We start from the raw sequence: 22,120 nt of genomic DNA on the forward strand, positions 1-22,120 counted from the left end.
AGAAACTAATCCGCACAGCTACAACCAGCTAATCTTTGATAAATGAGCTAAAATCAATTCCTGGAGAAAGAACAGTCTCCTCAACAAATAGTGATGGGAAATTTGGATCTACACAGGCAGAAGTGTGAAACAAGACCCCTACCTTATGCAAAAATCAACTCACAATGCATCAAAGATCTAAATCTCCAAATCGACACCATGAAATTACTAGAGGAAAACATTGGGGAAACTGGAAGAGACTGGCATAGGCAAAGACTTTTTGGGAAAGACCCCAGAAGCACAGGCAATAAAAGCAAAAATAGATAAATGGGATTACACCAAGCTGAGAAGCTTCTACACTGTAATGGAAACACTCAACAAAGTGAAGAGGCAACCAACAGAATGGGAGAAAATATTTGCAAACATGCAGCTGATAAAGGATTAAGATATAGGATCTATAAAGAGCTCAAGAAACAACAACAAGAAAACAAACAATCCAGATAAGAAATGGCCAAAGGACATGGATAGTCATTTTTCAAAGGATGAAATACAAATGGCTAAAAGACACATGAAAAAATGTTCAGGATTACTAGCTCATCAGGGAAATGTAAATCAAAACCACAATGAGGTTTCACCTCACCCCAGTTAGAATGGCTACCATCCAAAAATCAAAAAACAATAAATGTTGGCAAGGATGTGGGAAAAAAGGTACCCTAATACACTGTTGGTAGGAATGTAAACTAGTACAAACATTGTGAAAGACAGTATAGAGATTCTTCAGAAATCTGAAAATAGAGGCCGGCGCCGTGGCTTAATAGGCTAATCCTCCGCCTTGTGGTGCCGGCACACCAGGTTCTAGTACCGGTTGGGGCACCGGATTCTATCCTGGTTGCCCCTCTTCCAGGCCAGCTCTCTGCTATGGCCCGGGAAGGCAGTGGAGGATGGCCCAAGTCCTTGGGCCCTGCACCCCATGGGAGACCAGGAGAAGCACCTGGCTCCTGGCTTCAGATCAGCACAATGTCTCTCTCTCTCACTATCCACTCTGCCTGTCAAAAAAAAAAAAAAAAAAAAGACCTTTCTCTCTGTGTCTCTCCTCTCTCACTATCCACTCTGCCTGTCAAAAAAAAAAAAAAAAGAAAAGAAAAGAAAGAAATCTGAAAATTGATCTACCATTTGACCTACCCATTCTACGCCTGAGAATTTATCCAAAGGAAATGAAATCAGCATATAAAAGAGTTATTTGGAGGCTGGCGCTGTGGCATAGTAAGTTAAGCCTCCACCTGCCATGCTGATTTGTGCCCCAGCTACTCCTCTTTCAATCCAGCTCTCTGCTAATGGCCTGGGAATGCAGTGAAAGATGGCCCAAGTGCTTGGTCCCCTGCACCCATGTGGGAGATGCAAAAGAAGCCCCTGGCTCCTGGCTTTGGATCCGGCCAGCTTCAGCCCTTGTGGCCATTTGGGGAGTGAACCAACATATGGAAGACCTCTCTCTGTCTCCTCCTCTGTCTGTACCTTTGCCTCTCAAATAAATAAATAAATCTTTAAAAAAAAATTTGGGACATGCTCAATTGGACTTGCCCCAAATGGTGGAGTTAGAAACATGCCAGGGGACTCCAATACAACCCCTTCAAGGTGGTATGTACCAATGCCATCTCACTAGTCCAAGTGATCAATTTCAGTTCACAATTGATCACACTGATAGGTCTAAGAGTCAAACGGATCACACAAACAAGACTAGTGTCTGCTAATACTAACTGATAGAATCAAAAAGGGAGAGAACGATCCATCATGGGAAGCGGGATACACAGCAGACTCATAGAATGGCAGATATCCTAAATAGCACTCTGGCCTCAGAATCAGCCCTTAAGGCATTCGGATCTGGCTCAAGAGCCCATGAGAGTATTGTAGGCATGGAAAGCCAAGACACTCTGAAAAAAAAAAAAGAAGAAGAAGAAGACCTAAATGAAAGATCTCTGTGAGTGAGATCCGAGTGGAAAGAATGGGGCCATCAAAGAAGGAGGTACCTTTCTCCAAAGGGAGGAGAGAACTTCCACTTTGTCTGTGACCCTGTCATAATAAGATCGAAGTCGGTGAACTCAAAAGGCTTCCATAGCCTTGGCAACTCATGACTAGAGCCTAGGGAGATTACTGACGCCATAAACAAGAGTGTCAATTTGTTAAGTCAACAACAGGAGTCACTGTGCACTTACTTCTCATATGGGATCTGTCCTTAATGTGTGTCCAATGTGAAGTAATGCTATAACTAGTACTGAAACAGTATTTTACACTTTGTGTTTCTGTGTGGGTGCAAACAGATGAAATCTTTACTTAATATATACTAAATTGATCTTCTGTATATAAAGATAATTGAAAATGAATCTTGATGTGAATGGGAGTGGAGAGGGAGCGGGAGAGGGGAGGGTTGCAGGTGGGAGGGAAGTTATGGAGGGGGGAGCCATTGTAATCCATAAACTGTACTTTGGAAATTTATATTTACTAAATAAAAAAAACCAGCTGACAAAAAATATGATTTTGACCAAAATTAAAAAAAAGTACAGAGTGGAATCATTAAAAAAATGTTATTTGTACCTCCAGGTTTATTTCAGCTCAATTCACAATAGTTAAGATATGGAATCAACCCAGATGTCCATCAACTGATTACTAGATAAAGAAATTATGGTATATGTACACAATGGAATACAACTCGGCCATAAGAAGAATGAAATTCTGTCTTTTGCACAAAATGGATATAACTGGAAACCATTATGCTTAGTGAAATAAACCAGTCCCAAAAAAGACAAATATTGTATGTTTTCTCTATGTGGTAGAATACAAAAAAAAGTATAGGAATGAAACAGACATTTTGTGATTGGATTATTTTTAGCCCTTGTTTATACTTATGGAACTGTGATCTTCCGTCTTTGTTACTTGTTGAATATCGTTGTTAGCTGCATTAAGCCTGTGATTATAAATTGGATTGAAATTATGTATTTGTAAAAATTAAAGAAAAAAGGAAAGGAGGGGGACTGAGGGAGGGAGAGGAGCATGGAAGGAATTATGGTTATCTTCCTAGAATTGTACCTATAGGGGCTGGCACTGTGGTGTAGCTGGTAAAGCCACATATGGGTGCCAGTTCAAGTTCCAGTTGCTTTGTTTCCAATCCAGCTCCCTGCTAAGGCACCTGGGAAAGCAGAGGAAGAAGGTCAAAGTCTTTGGGCCCCTCCATCCACCTTGGAGGCCCGGAGGAAGCTCCTGGCTCCTGGCTTTGGATTGGCCCAGCTATGGCCATTGTTGCCATTGGGGAAGTGAACCAGTAGATGGAGGACCTCTCTCTCTCTTTGTCTCTCTGTAATCCTGCCTTTCAAATAAATAAATAAATAAATCTTTTTTTTTTAAAAAAAAAGAATTGTACCTATGAAATCTGTTCTCTTTATATTACTAAAAACTAAAACATTAAAAAACACTGTATTGCTTTCTGGGCTGTCAGGTTATTTGCATCTCTTATCTGTAGGTGGTAGAAACAGTGTACAATGGTGTGCCGCTTGCACTTCTGGTTGGCTTTCATGGGACAGATTTACACTTGATCTTAGCCAACGGACTGAGAGGTGATAAAGAGGCCAGATTTAGACATGCTGTTTCAGCTCATTTCTTTAGCAACCCGAGAGGCTGCCAGGCCAGAGTGCAGCATGAAGCAAGAGAAGGTTTTCTGGATGGTCCAGGAAGCTCCACCCATTGATCCAGCACCTGCGGCAGACAGGGCTGCTGAGTGGCACGTCCAGACAGGAGAATCCTAGCACCAGCCCCAAGGATTTCGCAGCTGAGCTGTGAATGCCATGGACAGATCTTGGCTTACTGCTGGGCACCAGTAAATACAGCAGCTTGATCATGAGACATTAGGTAACCATGTGGCCAGTGCCCAAGTGCCCATATCTGGGAGTTATCTGATCCACCAAGCCACAAAGTCAGCTAACTAAACGCTTTCCTTGTAACATTTAATCCTCACAACATTTCTGATATTGTACTATTGTTATTTCAGTCATCCCCATGCGAGATGAGAAAACTGAAGCAGACACGGAAGTAATTTACCCATTATCACAGCTAAGAAGTGGCAGAACTTGGTTAGAACTGGTTCCGCAGAACACTTTTACTTACCAAATGTTGTATCTTCCTGTGTTCAAGTGGCAGCTGTCTGTTAGAACTCGCTTGAGCAGATATTCAAATTGCACGGTTTTCCCATTCCTACCGCACTACCTTCTTCCTCTGCCTACACCTCTGACCTCATGGGATGTTCTCCAAGTCCAGGAGACTGAACAATCAACACAAGATGATGGTGCCGGCCAGTGCTGTGGGCCGCAGAGCTGGCATCCCATGTAAGCGCCAGTTCATGTCCTGGCTGCTCCACTTCCAATCCAGCTCCCTGCTAATGTGCCTGGGAAAGCAGCAGAAGATGGTGTAAGCCTTGGGCCCCTGTACCCATGTGCAAGCTCCTGGCTTCTGGCTTCAGCCTGGCCCAGCCCTGGCAGTTTTGGCTATTTGGAGAGTGAACCAGCAGATGGAAGATATCTCTCTCTCTCTCGCTCTCGCTCTCGCTCTTGCTCTCTCCCTCCCTCCCTCTCTCTCTCCCTCTGTAACTCTGCTTTTCAAATAAATAAATAAATAAATAAATCTTTAAAAATATATATGATGGTACCAGGCACAAGTGTGCTTATGTTCCAGAAGACAGAATTTTAAGGATTTCATCCTATTGACCACTTTGTGTGAAAGAAGAAATGGCCTGAGGAGCAGATAGCACCAATGATGGTGAGCAGCTGATGGTACAGCTCAGCAGCCAGAGACACAGAAGGATTAAGAAGGCAGGGCTGGTTGGGGCCGGTGCTGTGGTGTAGAAGGTTAAGCCTCTGCCTGCAGTGCCCACATCCCATATGGGCACCGGTTGGAGTCCCGGTTGCTCCACTGCTGATTCAACTCTGTGCTAACATAACTGGGAAAGCAGCAGAAGATGACTCAAGTCCTTGGGCCCCTGCACCCATGTAGGAGACCTGGATGAAGCTCCTGGCTTCAGCCTGGCCCAGTACTGGCCTTGCAGCCATTTTGGGGAGTGAATCAGCAAATAGAAGATCTCTCTTTCTTTCTCTCTTCCTTCCCCCCACCCCACCCGTAACTCTGTCTTTCACATAAATAAATAATTCTTTAAAAAAAAAATGCACAAAACAAATTCAAGTCCCTGGTATTAGTTAGACCTGAGTGTAACAGCTGGGAACAATGTGACCTGGGAAAGCAAGGGATTCTCTCCAGACCACCTCCGGCTCTACAACTCAGTGCCAGAGTGCTGCCCCTGCTGGCCTAAGAGAACTGGACGCCTCCCACACTGGCAGGCAGAGAGGGTCAGCTCCTCCTCTGGCGCTCCCCTGGGCTCCACACATGTGGGCAGTTTAACGACTTGAAACATGAAGGTGGTCTGAGCAGTGTGGCCTTGAGCTTTCCAGCCCCCACGGTAGGAGAGCAAAGCTAGACGGGAGTGGTTATGGTTGTTGAGGGAGTTATTTATAGACTGCCGTGGATCTCGTCCATCATCACGAACTAGTAATTTATCTTTACTAGAATAGCAACTTCTTCTGGATTTGCTGACCTTGCTTAACAAACCTCTTCCCACACCAACATTCATAGAGTTACTGAATGCTTATTCACCACCCACCAGGGTATTCCACCCAACACTGGTTCTCACTAAGAAGCTACTTTTACAGCTGACACCATGGGGTACTCTAGCATTACAGAGGAAGCAGAAAAGATTAATTTACAGTACCATTTGGGAGATGCTGTAGTTTGAACACGATCTGATCTCCCTGGTTCTAAGTTAAGGGTACGGGAGGCTAGATACTTGATCCAAGTATGGAGTTTAAGATTTGGGCTTCCTGGAAGGTCTTTGGGTCACCAAGGGTGTGAGCTGGGAAGGCAGTGTTTGTGAGAGGGCCTGAGATGGGCCCATTTGCTCTTTCTCCTTCCTGGCTCACCATGCAACCCTTCTTCTGTACTCATGCTGCCGTCTGCCACCCTCAGAAGACACCCAAGCAATGTCATTGTCAGGTCTTGGGCTGTGAATCTTCAAGGCTGTGAACCAAAATAAAACTTCTTCCTTCCTAAGTGGTTTGTCTCAGGGATTTAGTCATGGTCGTGGAGAGCCGACTGACACAGGGGACGAGACCTTTCAAGATGCAGTATTTACTCTGAGTCAGCAAGCAGGGCACACCGTTTCCCCCACAGCCAGAACACTCGGGTCTAGGAACCAAGAGGTAGCCCTGGGAGGGGCGTGACCTTAAGAGCTACTTGCAAACTAGTTACTTCTTCACTCCATGACTGGGCTCTGATGATTTAAAGCTTAGGAGAAGTCTGCTACCAGTACAAAACAATACTGGTCCACTTAATTGGAAGCCAAGACTGTCACGTGGTCACTTGTCATAGCGCCTGAGGAACCAGAAAATGAGAGAGCTATATGGTGTGGGCAGTGACGAATCATGGCTAACAATGGAAGATGATTTATAATAGAGTCATGGAAACTGAGGGGTCCCTTGGAGTCCCCCTGCTGTTGCTGTATCCATTGACAAAAAAAAAAAAAATGTCCTAGATGGTGAGGACCACCAAGGCTCAGACGCTTTGCAATGGAAGATTTAAGTCACTCTATTGAGTAAATAATTCTTGCCAGTTAAGGGACTGGCAGAGAGCAAAAAGCATGTGGAATGGGAAGTGTATGAAGGAAATGACACCCAGCAGCCGTGGCCTGTGGCCTGTGGCCTGCTGACCAGCTGTACAGAACACTGTTGCGTCCACCTGTGTGGTCCTTCCTGCCAAGCTGTGCACCTGCTATCATTTTTGAAAAGTGTCCTCTTCTTTCCTGGTCAGTTTCCCCACTAAGTGTGTTACCATGTAGCCAAGTCAGTGCAGGAAGATTGAGATGGGATCAAGAGGAACCCAGAAGGAACACCATTGCCTAGAGATTTGGTATTTTTTTTTAAGAATTTATTTCTTTTATTTGAAAGAGTTACACAGAGAGAAGAGAGGCAGAGAGAGAGACAGGTCTTCCATCCAATGGTTCACTCCCCAGATGGCAGCAACAGCCAGAGCTGCACTGATCTGAAGCCAGGAGCCAGGAGCTTCCTCCAGGTCTCTCAAGAGGGTACAGGGGCCCAAGGACTCGGGCCATCCTCCACTGCCTTCCCAGGCCACAGCAGAGAGCTGGATCAGAAGAGGAGCAGCCAGGACCAGAACCGGTGCCCATATGGGATGCCAGCACTTTAGGCCAGGGCGTTAACCCGCTGAGCCACAGCGCCGGGCCAGAGATTTGGTATTTGAAGGCAGATGTAAGAATGGACTCCATTACTTTGAACTGAGTCCTTTTGAAATCCATGTGGACAGCAAGGGCCCAGGAACTTGGGTCATCTGCTCCTGCTTTCCCAGACACATCAGCAGGGAGTCGGATCAGAAGTGGAGTAGCCGGGACTCAAACCAGTGCCCAGATGGGATGCCGGCATTGCAGACAGCAATTTAACCTGTTATGGCACAATGCCAGACCCAATCATTAATATTTTTAATTAAAAAAATCTTTTAAAAGTAACTAGTATATGTGTGTGTGCGTGTGTGAGAGAGAGATATCTTGAGATTTCACTAAACTTTGACTTATGACTCTATGCTATAGATACACATTTATTATAAAGACTAACATGCCCCCGCCAAAAAGAGAAAACATTTTAGTATACTTAATTTAAAATGAAAGAAAATGATATTGTAAAGAAAGAGGAAAGGCAGTATACTCATTCAAAATCAATGAAAATAATAGCTTGGGAAAATGTAATAGAGTTAATCATGCTTTCATTTAAGTTTTGTTTATTTTTACAAATAGTTGATACACCTATGTAATATTTACATTGATACAAAATGCAAGGTTACAAGTGAGTATTGATTTCATATTTGCTAAAAATATAAAATATTGGTTGACTAAGACAGAAGGCCAAGGAGGGTTATTTTAAGTAGTAGCTACTACATTTACAGATGTTGCCAAGTCAATGTTGTATATCCACAGTGGGATGCTCATTATAAATTCTATTCAATATTTAATATGAGAGAGAGAGAAAAATAGTCCAGTAAGTAGTCAATAAAATTTGCCTAATCATCTCACCAGATGCTTCTAGCCTTGCGTGGGTTTTGTAGGAGTCCTACATGCACATTTACCCTTCTTCCCAGCATATATCTTCTCAAGGAACTGAAAAAATAAAAATAAAAAAAGAACCTTCATTAGGTCAGCAAGGGAAAATTGTATAGTCCTTTTCACGTCCATTACCATACCCACATTCAAAATCTCACACTCTGACATACGTCCTTTCACGACACAAAAGTCACCCTGATAACTAGACCATGCTAGATGCTGGTCTCGAGACTGAAATCACACTTGTTTGGTGCCCAAGCCCTGCCCAGTGCAGCCCGGCCCAGCCCAGCCTGGCGCTCATCACTGCTGCAGTCAAAGGCCTGGGATCCACCCATGGAGCAGGGGAAGGAAGCTGCAGGTCAGGCCTCATGGACAGAACCCAGCGGCGGGACAGGAATGAGTGTGACATCCATGCACATGTAGACACAGGCACACACACATTGTGGGGGTAATGAATGAATGAATGTTCACATGTACGGCTAAGTACTGAACGTGCATGGGTATGTGTGTGTACTCTGTGGGTGTATGTGTAACATTCACATGTACATCTAAGTACTTTGCATGGGTGTATGTGTAATGTTCACATGTACATCTAAGTACTGAATGTGTGTGTGTGTATTCTCTGGGTCTACATATAATATTCACATGTACGTAGTACTGAACATGTGTGTGTGTGTGTACCCTGCAGGTGTATGTGTAATGTTCACATGTAAATGTAAGTACTGAACGTACATGTGTGTGTACTCTGTGGGTGTATGTGTAATATTCACAGGTACATTTAAGTACTGGACTGCGTGGGGGTGGGGGTATACTCTGTGGGTGTATACATAACATTCACATGTACATCTAAGTACTGAATGTGCATGTGTGTGTACTCTGAAGGTGTACGTTAACGTTCACATGTACATCTAAGTAGGTGTAGGTGTGTGTGTGTGTGTGTACTCTGTGGGTGTACGTTAACGTTCACATGTACATCTAAGTAGGTGTGTGTGTGTGTGTGTCCTCTGTGGGTGTACGTTAACGTTCACATGTTCACATGTACATCTAAGTAGGTGTGTGTGTGTGTGTGTGTACTCTGAAGGTGTACGTTAACGTTCACATGTACATCTAAGTAGGTGTGTGTGTGTGTGTGTGTCCTCTGTGGGTGTACGTTAACATTCACATGTACATCTAAGTAGGTGTAGGTGTGTGTGTACCCTGTGGGTGTTTGTGTATGCATCTCATTTATACAGCAGGGTCCCTCCTCTCTCTGAGTGGAAATCATTGATAAGATGGAGAATAAAGGACAAAATTCTGCCAGGTCTGGAGCGTCAGCTGTTCTCAGAGGGCTCGGCTGTAGCCAGGAGCACTCTCTCTATAGTTAATGCAGCTGAAAACAGGCTAGCCAGTGTGTCAGGCTTGTTTCCCTTGCCTAAAACTCCATGAAATGTCCATGGATAGATGGATTCAACCAACAGGGAACAATTCCAAATGAAAACCAAAAATGTATTGCCACTCAAAACATTAAGGTGGAAATATGGGTCACAATAACTTCAAGTGCAAATAAACCTGTTATCTATGTGTGGAAAAATAGAATTAAAATACAAATTTAATTTGATGCAAAACCATTTTGAAATCCATACATAGTGTTGTCATAACATGCATTTCCATCAACTTTTTGAAACATTCTAACCTTGAAAGCAGTCTGGCTCTGAGCTCAGTCAATACATTCACTTACTAGTAAGTAGAAGCTGTTGTGAGTTCTCGCTCTCAAGAGAGAAACCCAGTGTCTCATTTCTAGGAACTTCTGACTGTCTTGGCTGTCCTGCCCCCTCAGGGGCCCCATCGGGATGAGCACACAGAGGACAGTGAGCAAATGCCTCACGTCACTGCATACAGCTTTCGCTCCTGACTCCTATCTGGTTCCCCGACGCGCACAACAGGGCTGGTCTGGGCTCACAGCTCCAGGCTGCAGGCCCTCCTACCAAGTGGTCTACTCTGTTGACCTCCCACCCACTGCTTTGTAAATTACAGGACAGGAAGTCACAAAGTGGAAAAGGACAGAAGTCCCTGGCCACCGGAAGTGAACATCGACACTGGTCTGTTTCCATTTCAGGCAGAGCTTACAGTACTGGTGAGAAAATTACAAATCACTACTGGATTCCTGACCCGAGCCATGGGTCTCCGTGCTTAGACGTGGAGGTAAAGGGGAAGGAGTTCCTAGAGTTCTGAGTGCTCGACAGTCAGAATATGCAAGGCACACGCCTTTTGCTTCAGGCCCAGTGAAGCCAAGCCCAGCGATGGGAGCGTGAGCAGGCAGGCGAGAGGGCAAAGCCACATCCCCTCCATGGCGCCTGTCTGGGGCAGAGCGGGCCCTTCCTTCCCAGGGCCTGTGCCTGCCCGAGTATTTAGATTTGTCAGGGAACCGGCCCCTCCCCACCCACAACCGGGCTACGGCGGCCCTCAGTGGGGCTTCCAAGCGACCCTTTACTCACACTTGGCATCCTGTGGCCCCGGCTGAGAACGAAGTCCCTGAAGGCAGCTGTGGCGTGGAAGTCTGCCAGCCGCTCCTCCTAGAAGAGCGTCCACAGGTAGAGAACTAGGCAGCCATTGAGAGCCTGGTTTCACACTCACCAACCAACTTAGCTCTCTACACAGCACCCATTTTAAATCATCTCCATCTCACTTTTTAAGGCGTTCATAAATAATGCTTATGAGGGGGCTGGCGCTGTGGCATAGCAGGTTAAGTCACCGCCTGCAGCACCAGCATCCCATATGGGAATGGATTCGAGTCCCAGCTGCTCCACTTCCCATCCAGCTCCCTGCTAATGCAGGAAAGCAGTGGAGGATGGCCCAAGTGCTTGGGCCCCTGCACGCATGTGGGAGACACAGAAGAAGCTCTTGGCTCCTGGCTTCGGATCAGCTCAGCTCCAGTCATTGCAACCATTTGGGGAGTGAACCAGTGGATGGAGGATCTCTCTTTCTCTCTCCCTCTCTCCCTCTCTTTAACTTTGCCTTTCAAATAAACCTTAAAAAATAATGCTTATAAAAAAATAGTGCTTATTAGTTGATGAAGAGGAAGGCTTCCAAAGATGTCCTGCTCTCTCTCTCCCCTGTGGTGGAATGAGAAGGCCATGCCAAGATGGCCGCTGGCAAGCAAGCCTCAGTTACTCAGGAATGGCTTTGAAACCCACCTGGCATCGGAGCCTGCCTGGCAACAGGCTGTGATTGGATGGCTTTGGATACTGCCTGGCAACAGGCTGTGATTGGTTAGGGCATAAACCACCCTTGACTGGATTGGCTGCCTTAGCTATTTAAGCTGCTGTACCAACTGAAATAAAGGAGTCTGCGGGCTGCTCGCCTCTGGCCCGTTTCACCCGACTCCTGGAGACCGTGTGGTGACTCCACACCTCTTGCCCCCACCACGCTCCTCCTCTCAGAACAAATCCACAGCAACACTCCCCCTTACCCTTTTTCTCACCCTCATCTTAAGGACAAGCAACACATTTTAGCAATTAGACAGTTGTTGACTTGGACATCTGGAATGCAAGCCATTTGAGGTTAAAACTATATATCCACAACTCACAGATCTTGACTCCAAAGGCATGACCATCAAAAAAGACTTGATCCATTTCTAATAGCCTTCTCCTTTTGCATGCATCCTTTTGGTTTTTCTTTACATTTATTTGAATTTTAAAATTGAATGCATTGGCCGGCACCGTAGCTCAACAGGCTAATCCTCCACCTTGCGGCGCCGGCACACCAGGTTCTAGTCCCAGTTGGGGCGCCAGATTCTATCCCGGTTGCCCCTCTTCCAGGCCAGCTCTCTGCTGTGGCCAGGTAGTGCAGTGGAGGATGGCCCAAGTGCTTGGGCCCTGCACCCGCATGGGAGACCAGGAAAAGAACCTGGCTCCTGGCTTCGGATCAGCACGATGCACCAGCCGCAGCGGCCATTGGAGGGTGAACCAACAGCAAAGGAAGACCTTTCTCTCTGTCTCTCTCTCTCACTATCCACTCTGCCTGTCAAAAAAAAAAAAAAAAAAAAAAAAAAGGCTCTCAGTACCCTGGTACTAAAGAGTCCAAATGCCTGCTTTGAAAAAAAAAAAAAAGAATGCATAAGTTTCTATCATTGAAATTCAATGCTCTAAGACTATTCACCTGGGCCCAGTGTTGTGGCATAGCAAGTACAACAGCGGTGATGCTGGCATCTGATCTGGGCGCCAGTTTGAGTGCCAGCTGCTCCTCTTCCCATCAGCTCCCTGCTAATGCTCCTGGGAAACAGCAGAAGATGGTCCAAGTCCTAGGACCCCTGCCCCCATGTGGAAGACCCAAGGAAGCTCCTGGCTCCTAGCTTTGGCCTGGCTGAGCCCCAGACACTGTGGCTATTTGGGGATTGAACCAGCAGATAGAACATATTTTTCTCTGTATCTTCCTCTCTTTGTGTAACTCTTTCAAATAAATAAATAAATCTTTTTTAAAAAGACTATTTACCTTCTAAATTAATATCAGTCAAGAGTCAAAATTCAGGAGATCCAAGCAAGAGAGCTGTGTTGTAGTGATTGTGCTTTATCAGCCTTCTACTGCACTCATGTCTTGCTCATTGATTGGGGTGCCAGAGCCTACTGGTACCACCTGACATGCATAGGACAAGTCATTCCCCAAGTGTTACAGCTGCGTGAACATAAAAATCATTGTAGAGTAAACCCACTGTTTCAAATCCTTCCTGTGTCCAAAATTGCCTGATAAGTAAACTTTTACTTTAACAGTTATAGCAACCATATTTTTTTTTAAGATTTATTTATTTGAAAGGTGCAGTTATACACAAAGAGAGAGAGAGAGAGAGAGAGAGAGAGAGAGAGAGAGAGAGAGAGAGAGATCTTGCCTCTTCTGGTTCACTCCCCAAATAGCTGCAATGGCCAGGGCTGGACCAGACCAAAGCCAGAAGCTAGGAGCTTCATCCCATGAGGGTGGCAGGGGTCCATGTACTTGGGCCATCATCTACTGCTTTCCCAGGCACATTAGCAGGGAGCTGAACAGAAAGTGGAACAGCCAAGCCTCAAACCAGCACTCATATGGGATGCTGATGCCGCAGGCAGCAGCTTTACCTGCTATGTCACAACACCAGCCCCAGCACCATATTTTCAAAATTTAAATGATGCTACTATTTCATTAGCTGACTGTAACCATTCTGGAGAAAAAAAACTTTACTAGCTCTTGCCATCAAAATGAAATATATGTTGCAAAATTCTTTAAGAATATTTTAAATTTCACTTTATTTTTATTTATTTGAAAGACAAGACAGAGACCGCTCATCTATCTGATTCATTCCCCAAAGGCTTACAACTGCTGGAGCTGAGCCAGGTGAAAGCCAGGAAACTTGAATCCAGTCTGGGTCTCCCATGTGGGTGGCAGGGACCCAAGCATTTGAGAATCACCTGCTGCCTCCCAGGGTGCACATCAGCAGGAAGATAGAATGGAAAACTGAGCTGGGATTAGACCCCAGGTACTCCAGTGTAGGATGTGAGTATCCCGAGATTGTATTTTTAAAGCAAAAACTTCTAGTAATGGGCATTCAGCTTGGTAGGTAAGACCTGGACACCTGTGTCCCATCTTGGAGCACCTGGCTTTGACCCCGGCTCTGGCTCCTGATTGCACAGCTTCCTGCTAATGCAGATCTTGGGAGGCAGCAGTGATAAGTAATGTAGTCCAGTTCCTGATAGAGTTCCAGGCTGAACTCTCACCATGGGCTAGGTCCAGACCCGGCCATTGGATTCTGTATGTGTGTGTGTGTGTGTGTGTGTGTGTGAGAGAGAGAGAGAGAGAGAGAGAGAGAGACGCTGCCTTTCAAGTAAAATGTTTTAAGGATTTACCTATTTGAAAGACAGAGTTACAGAGATGGGAAAGACAGAGAAAGGTCTGCTATCCATTGGTTCACTCCCCAAACAGCTGCACAGCTGGAGGTAGGCCCATCCAAAGCCAGGAGCCAGGAGCTTCTCCTGGGTCTCCCAAGTGGGTGCAGCAGCCCAAGCACTTAGGCCATCTTCCACTGCTTTCCCAGGCCATAGCAGAGAGCTGGATTGGGAGTGAAGCAGCTAGGACTCGAACTGGCACCCATATGGGATGCTGGCACTGCAGGCAGAGGCTTTACCTGCGATGCCATAGCATTGGCCCCTCAAATTTTTAAAAGGAACTTCTGGACACCTTAAAGTAAATGTAACTATTTTTGTTTGTAAATATTCAGTCCAGGGACGGGCATTTCACACAGTGTTTAAGATGCCACTAGGGGTGCCCACATTCCTATCATAAAGCCGCGGTTCAAGTCCTATCCCCTCTTCCAACTCCAGCTTCCTGCTATTGTGCACCTTGGGAGGCAGCAGGTGATGGCTCAAGTGCTTGGGTCCAGCCACCCGTGTGGGAGACCCAGACTGAGCTGTGGGCTCCTAGCTTTGGCTTGGCCCAGCCCCTGCTACCACAAGCACTTGAAGAATGAGCCAGAGAGCAGAATCTCTCTCTCTGATTCTGTCTCTCTGCTTTCAAATAAAATGAAAATAAATAAATAGAAATTAAGAAACTCATTGATGTTAACATATACTGAAATGATTAATTCAAAATAAATAAATATTTAACACATTGAGAAAATTTTATTTTTCCAAAAAGATGTATTTATTTGAAAGGCAAAGTTACAGAGAGACAGGCAGACAAATATCTTTCATCAGCTGGTTCACTCACCAAACAGCTGCAATAGCCAGGGCTGGGCCAGGCCAAAGCCAGGAGCCAGGAGCTTCATCCGGGTCTCCCATATGAGTGTCAGGGACCCAAGCTCTTAGGTCATCCTTGCTGCTCTTTCAGGCCATTAGCAGGGAGCTGGGTCGGAAGTGGAGCATCTGGGACTCGAACTGGTGCCTATATGGGATGCCAGCATCACAGGTGGTGGCTTTACCCGCTATGCCACAATGCCAGCCCCATTTTTCACCTTTTTAGAAGTGTAACTACAGTAGTTTCATGTTATATATTAAATTCCCATAAACATAGGCAGTTATAAAAGTCACACCCCGAGAACTTCTGCTGCATATTATTTACGTTATCTTGAGGCATTGTATAAGCATGTGTGCTCATAAATGTGGGCCACACTCCACATCTGAAAACATGAATTGATGCCTAGCACTGGGAACAGTGAAAATGACCATTCTTCTGTCTTAGCTTTCTAATCAAGCAGTCCATGATTGATTCCTGGCAAATGATAAGTTGAATTTGTACACTATTTTACTTTTTCAAGGTGTTTTCACATCTGTCATCTGAGAGAATTTCAGGGTCTGTTGAAAATAAAAAGTTCACAAAGACCCCCCTCAGAGGCCCTAAGTGTTGCACTGACATTGCCAAGTTTCTGGGACTATGATGAGTATCTGCTTTCCATGGATATTTGCATACAAGACATAGGTGGGCCGGCACCGTGACTCAATAGGCTAATCCTCCACCTTGCGGTGCCGGCACCCCGGGTTCTAGTCCCGGTCGGGTGCCGGATTCTGTCCCGGTCGCCCCTCTTCCAGGCCAGCTCTCTGCTATGGCCCGGGAAGGCAGTGGAGGATGGCCCAAGTCCTTGGGCCCTGCACCCCATGGGAGACCAGGAGAAGCACCTGGCTCCTGGCTTTGGATCTGCGCGGTGCGCCAGCCGCAGTGCACCGGCCACGGCAGCTATTGGAGGGTGAACCAACGGCAAAAAGGAAGACCTTTCTCTCTGTCTCTCTCTCTCACTGTCCACTCTGCCTGTCAAAAAAAAAAAAAAAAAAAAAAGACATAGGCGGACTCAGAGTATAACCACGGTACAACTAAAGTACACCCCTATTGTGTGTGGGTGTCTGTTGCTTTACAATATCCACAGGGCTTAACCTTTGGCCCTTTCCTCCAACAGATCCTGAAACTGTGATGAACTGCATAAAGGAAATTTCCTGATTGCAATTTTGAATTAATTGACATTGATCCATTGCTGATAGGCAACATCAAGGAGGACCCAGGACATCACATCTGGCCACCCTGGTCTTTGAACAATCGCCCATGGGATCCATGGTTCCAGGAATGGTAGGAGTACCGTCACCCCGTGTAGAGACATGAAGCCAAGAGATTTCCTATGACTTGGCTTTCCCATCACTGGCCTCGAGGAGCCTCTGTACTACCTGTGGCTTCAGTGTGCGCTGGAAGTTGTACGGGGATCATCCAGAACTCACATGATCTCAGCACATACACACACCTGCTCCCGCAGCTTCCTTCTGGAACTCTCATCTTGGGCTTGGCGTAAGACCTCGGGGTCAACCAAAGGTTCATCTGCTCTTTGCTTTCTCCACAGCTTGGTGTTCAGATACCATGCCCCATACCTCATCTTCACCCACTTTGGTTTATGCGGATTCTATAGAAAGTAACACAGTTCCCAACATCATTGGTTTTGTTTGTGATTTCAGTAAATCTAAGGTTTAGCTTTTGAGAGAAAGCAGTATCATTACTGTAAGTTCATGATTGGTTCTCGCCAAAATATTTTATGGTGTTTCATCATACTTTGGTTTTACAAAGAAAAGATGAAAAGTTCATGGTTGACAAGATAGCATAGTGGTTAGGAACATGGCCTTTGGATTCAGACAGACCTGGGTTCACATCCAGCCTTTCCCCACTTCCTTCATAGTTGTGAGCCCATGGCCAGGCTGCTTAAATTCTTCATTTGTGCAACGGAGATAACAATAGTGCTGTTAAGAAGACTGAAGGAGAAGATTATGGAACGTAACTAGAACTGATGTAAAAATTACATATGTGGCCCAAGGGTAATGGCCATAACAATAAACCAAAATAGTAAATCATTTGACTTAGTAAGGGCCTGGCACTATGCCCAGCCTCATAAATGCTACACCATTTTTTACTACACTGCTATCTACCATCAACCTCTGTCTCTTTAATTGGCAGATAGAACGAGGAGGAAAAATAGACCCCATTCCTTTCTTTCTCCCCTTCCTCAGTAGTGAATCAAAGACGTAAAGAGAACCTTTTGTTGGTTCAGAGCCGGATGCACCATCCAAGCGTAGTCTCATCACAAAAGGAGATCTAACCCTTGGGTGAGACAAAGAAACATGAAACCACAGGATTCTGCCCCTTTCTCCTCTTGCTCGCACTTAAATTAGGTAGTGGAATGTGTGGGGCATTCAGAGTCAAGCCACATATGCCTGACTACCACAGAGAAAATGGGACAGAGCAGTCAGGGAGAGCTTCCTCCCAGACCTGAGTTCAGCCTTGTAGTATTGCCATTCCAAGCACTCTGACCTACCTGCCATTTCTAGAGCACACCTGCCACACATCTGCCCCAGTGCCTTTGCACTCACTGTTCCCTCTACTGTAATGCTCTTCCCCTGGACACCCACAGGCCTCAATCCCTTACCTATTTCATGTCATCTTCTCAGTGCTATCTTCCCTGACCATCCAGTGTAAAAGACAAATACTCCTTGTCTTCCTGCCCTACCTCACTTTCTGAGCATCACTTATCACCATTTGACATGCTATATTTTTTCTTTCTTTTCATTCTTTAAACTGTTAGCTTTAGAGATTTTTTTTCCTGGCTACATCTCCCTGCATCTAGAACAATTCTTAGCACATAATAGGCACTCAACAATTATTTCCTAAATTAAACTCAAGCTTCTTAACTTTGGCACCATTGATATTTGGGACTAGTAATGCTTTGTTGGGGCAGGGAGGCGGCTTTCCCATGCATTGTAGAATGTCTGGCAGCATTCCTGGCCTCTCGTCCCTGGATGTGTGTAGCATCCTCAAGACGTGACCACCAAGCATGTCATCACCAGACATTGCCCAATCTCCCTCGGGTGTGAGAGAGGGAGAAAAACCACTCTCGGTGGAGAATCACTGTATTAAAGGAAGCGAGGAAAGAGAGAGGAAGGCAGCAGGGAGGAGGAACAGAATCTACACCACCACACCAAGAAAGTCGAGTTCTGGAATAAGTCATTTCCTGGGGTACCCAGTAATCTTTTAAGACTCAGTACAAACGTAACTTCTTCTGTGATGGCTATACTTAACTGCTCCCACCTATGCTTCGTAGAAGTGATTCTTTCTTGCCAGGTTCTCTACATGTGACATCATTTTATTATGGTTAACTATTCACTTGTTGGCTCCACTAGGCTGTAAGCTCCTTAAACGTGAAGGAGTCTTCCATTTCTGTTGATTTGCTCCCTAAGTGCCCCCAGCTCATTGCCCTGAGTTTCCAGGTCACACTCGGGGAGGAGGAGCCCATGGACTCTGAGCTCAGAGGACAGAACTAAGAGTCCAGGGAGACCAAGGCAGCTGAGTTTGCGGCCCAGAGTAACAGAGGGGAGACAACTGCTCAGGGAGGACTCCCCAGGGTTACAGAGGGTCAGCTCTGTGTGGGGAGGAAAGGAAACTGTTCAAGGTCAGAGAAAGAACAAGCCAAAGGATTAGAGGGAAAAGTGCCTTGGGACACACAGGGGACCAGGAACAGTGCCTTCTTCCTCCTGGAATACCTAAATATGCACAAGACAATGAGAAGAATACACAGAGGGTCTTACTACAATGTCAGGGAATAATTGGTCCTAGGCTGAACATTGCTGTAGTCCTTCCCAACAAGTCTAAAGAGAAAGACCCAAAAGGATCAAACTTTTCCAAATAACTTGATTGCATCCTAGAACTAATTTCAAGAAAAGTTACAAGAATATGAAAATACACAACACCGAGCAAGGTAAAATTCACAATGCCTAACATCCACTCAAAGATCATCAGACACGCATATGTGCAGGCAATGATCTGTAACAATGAGATAAATCAATTAATAGAAACTCACAAAGAGCAGATACAGATGTTAGCATTATCAGACAAGGCATCAGAACAGTTATAATAAGTATGTTCCATATGTTCAATAGATTAAGTAGAGACATGGAACACAGACTTACATCAAACTTCCAGAGATGAAAATTATGATGTATGAGATTAAAGCATACATTGGAGGGGTTAACAGCAGACAAAACAGTACAGAAAAAAAGATTAGAGAACTGAAAGGCAGAAATAGAAGAGAATAAAAATTAAACAGCAGCTATGAATTTTAATATAGTTTCAAGCAGCCTAATTACATTGCAATTTGAGTCCTGGGAAGGGGTTGAAAGACAAAATAAATTTTTGAAGAAATTATGGTCAAAATGTTCCCAAGTGTGGTGAAAACTATAAGCCTACAGATTGAACTGGCTCAACAAACCCCAAGCATAAGAAACATGAAGAAATATACACAAAAGCGTATTACAATCAAGCTGCTCAAAATCAGTGGCAAAGAGAAAATCTTAAATCAGCCAAGCAGAAAAGCAGATCCATAGAAACAAAGTTAGTAATGACCTAAGATACCTCATCAGAAACATGCAACCAAGAAGACTGTGGAGGACAACCTTAAAGTACAGGAAAAAAAAAAAAAAAAAAGCAAAAGAGGAACTCAGAATTCAAAATCCCCAAATACCTGCTTACAATGAAGACAGAATAAGGAGAGTCCAGACACACAGAGGCTGGAAGACTTCCTCCCTAGCAAATCCACACTGGAAGCATGCTCAGGAAGCACAACATGAAGAGCTACGGTTTGACCTTCTGTGTGGTGACTCTCCATCGTTTGCCAACCAAAAGCTCGCCAGGTTTGGCAATAACCACCATGGTTCACAAACCAGCATTTGTGCAATGATTTCTAAGTCCAGAGAATTGAGCAGTGTCATTCAGCTGAGATTCAGGACAAGCAGGGGTACAGGCCTTAGGGACCATGGGCGTAATTTGCCTGTCTAGTATCATCTTGTATTTCACCCTTTAGGAATTTGAGAGGAAAACGGATGTTAGTGGTGGGAGGCATAGTTTCACAAACCTTGTACAAGAGTCGGGAATGAAAGCACAATGCATATCAACCCAGATCAGTCAACTGGGTTTAGTTGTAGAGGACAAAAGTCACTATGTCTAAAATATCAGAAATACAATGTCAAAGACGGTGTGTAAATGGCAGAGGGTGATTAGAGATCGTGTGTTGTTTTTGACTCTCAGGGAAAGGAATTCCCCTTTCTGCCCCTGACTTAGGTTCTAAAGTCTGGTATTGATTGGCACAATTTGACTGTGTGTGCACAAGCATGTATTTACAGAGGCACAGCAGGCAGAATAATTAGAAAGTACTCTGGGGACCCACGCTACTTCCCTTTGGGACACAGCACGCTATTTCTCCTCTCTGTCCCCTTGTTGTGCCATCACCACAGCAACCTGGTGCCGAGGAAACAGCAATTTCTTAACAATCAGGCAAGCATGTGGTCAACAACACTGGCTTATGGTCAAAAAGACCAGTAAAATCTCAAGAATTCTTTGGATGTAAAATCAGCAGCATTTACAATCATGAACTGTACCAAATCATTAATTTTCCTCTTGTTCATGAATAATAAACATTCATGTATATTTCCACTAGTGGTTAGAATTTCAACATGAGAAACACACACAAAGGTGGTTTCTGAAAAGTGACTATTCTGATACTAATAATAATGCTGAATGACATGACTTGATGGATAAGTGACTTTGGTAAATGTATTAAATATTCATTTAATAAATGAAAAAAACTTGAGAATTGTACTTTAAAAGCCAGCACTCCCTGACATCAGAATTCAAGGACGTTGAAGACTTTACTGCAATTTAATTTTCTTTGACAATCTAATTCCCCTTCTATAATCACCTGGGCCTTATGGGGTTTCCTCTTCTGGTCCAGTTCCTGGAAAAATCCCGGCTCCTGTAGCTTACTGAGCCCCACCCTACAGCACAGCTCCAGGGGGACCTGGTTGGGCCTCATCACACGCAGCACGTCACAGCTCAGCCTGTTTCGAATGTCAACGTCGAACTGTTTCAGGATGAACCCTTCATCGATGTTCAGATGTCCCTGGAAGAATGCCAAACCCATGAACCAAGGACAACCGGTGAAATGCTCCTTGGTTTCCTCTTTAATCAGTGGGAGGTTCTGACCGGTGTTGGATTGGGTAGTTTGGAGGAAAGGTAGAAAATGCTTGGTCAGCATCCTTGGGGGCAAGAAAGATTTGGGGTCCACCGGGATTTGTTCGTACATTGAAAGACGGGTTAGGACTTGCAAGAGTGAGTCCCTGTGGGAAATAAAGGGGCTGAGGAAATTCAGTCTGTTGGCTCAAAAACAAACTTCCCCAGCACTTTACAGCAACGGCATCCCTAGAGGTGATTCCTGACATGTCTGGACGTGTCCGCCATCGTTCTGCCCACAGCCCTGTAAGGGAAGCTGCCCTGGTCATGAGAGACCATGTGTGGCAACTCCACTTCCTCCCCCAGCCACAGCGGGTGGGAGTACAGATGGACACGTCAACAGCAGCCACTCCGTAGGCTGGCAGTTGGCCTGTGATCCAGCTTAACAGTAAAAGATAAATTAGACTCAACGGACGCCGAGTTTGGAAAACAGAAACTGGAAAACACAAAGAGAATGAGGCCATTTGCAGCTGAGGCTGAAGCCGGAGTGAGACTTACAGAGAGGAGTCATGAAGGAGAGTCAAGGCATAAGGGGCCAAGGAGAGGCAAACCCAAGCTGAACTCATAATGAAGCAGAAACGGTGCCAGCAGAATGAATGAGGTAAAGAAACAAATCAATAGCACAGGAGGAAAAGTATAAGCTAGTGCTGCGAAGAAAGTATCACAGGGTGGTGTGATAGGGACCTAGGCTGTAGAATTGAGATGGAGACGACACCTGGGTCATGGGGGACTGAAAATAAGGCCACTTATAGGGCAGCTAAGTTAGTGACCCACTTCCTTATAGTTCCTGCCTAGATGGAGGAGGAGGCTCCCACATAGGAATGGGAGAAATGGAAGGGAATCAGGAAGCAACCAATGCAATAAACGAGCAGTGGCTTAGACACCAGGTATAGAGGGCCCCACCTGCCCAGTCCAGCA

General features: G+C 45.3%; 1 protein-coding gene across 18 annotated transcripts in view; it reads right to left on the reverse strand.

The window, feature by feature from the left end:
* FAM47E (family with sequence similarity 47 member E) overlaps window positions 1–22,120 on the reverse strand; it is a 45,932-nt gene that overhangs the window by 11,506 nt on the left and 12,306 nt on the right. For 5 of the 18 annotated variants that reach the window (XR_009866571.1, XR_009866572.1, XM_062198641.1 and 2 more), the window contains exons 5-8: window positions 20,892–21,092; window positions 16,378–16,556; window positions 10,651–10,728; window positions 8,150–8,233 (exon numbers count right to left, since the gene is read on the reverse strand). Coding sequence is in view for 14 of the 18 variants with exons in the window: in XM_062198641.1 (XP_062054625.1) it covers window positions 8,150–8,233; window positions 10,651–10,728; window positions 16,378–16,556; window positions 20,892–21,092 (542 nt within the window). In the remaining 4 variants the exon portion in view is untranslated. The other 13 variants (XM_062198646.1, XM_062198648.1, XM_062198645.1 and 10 more) reach the window with 11 other exon arrangements.

The sequence above is a fragment of the Lepus europaeus genome, chromosome 8 (assembly GCF_033115175.1).
Source record: "Lepus europaeus isolate LE1 chromosome 8, mLepTim1.pri, whole genome shotgun sequence".
NCBI classification, from domain to species: domain Eukaryota; kingdom Metazoa; phylum Chordata; class Mammalia; order Lagomorpha; family Leporidae; genus Lepus; species Lepus europaeus.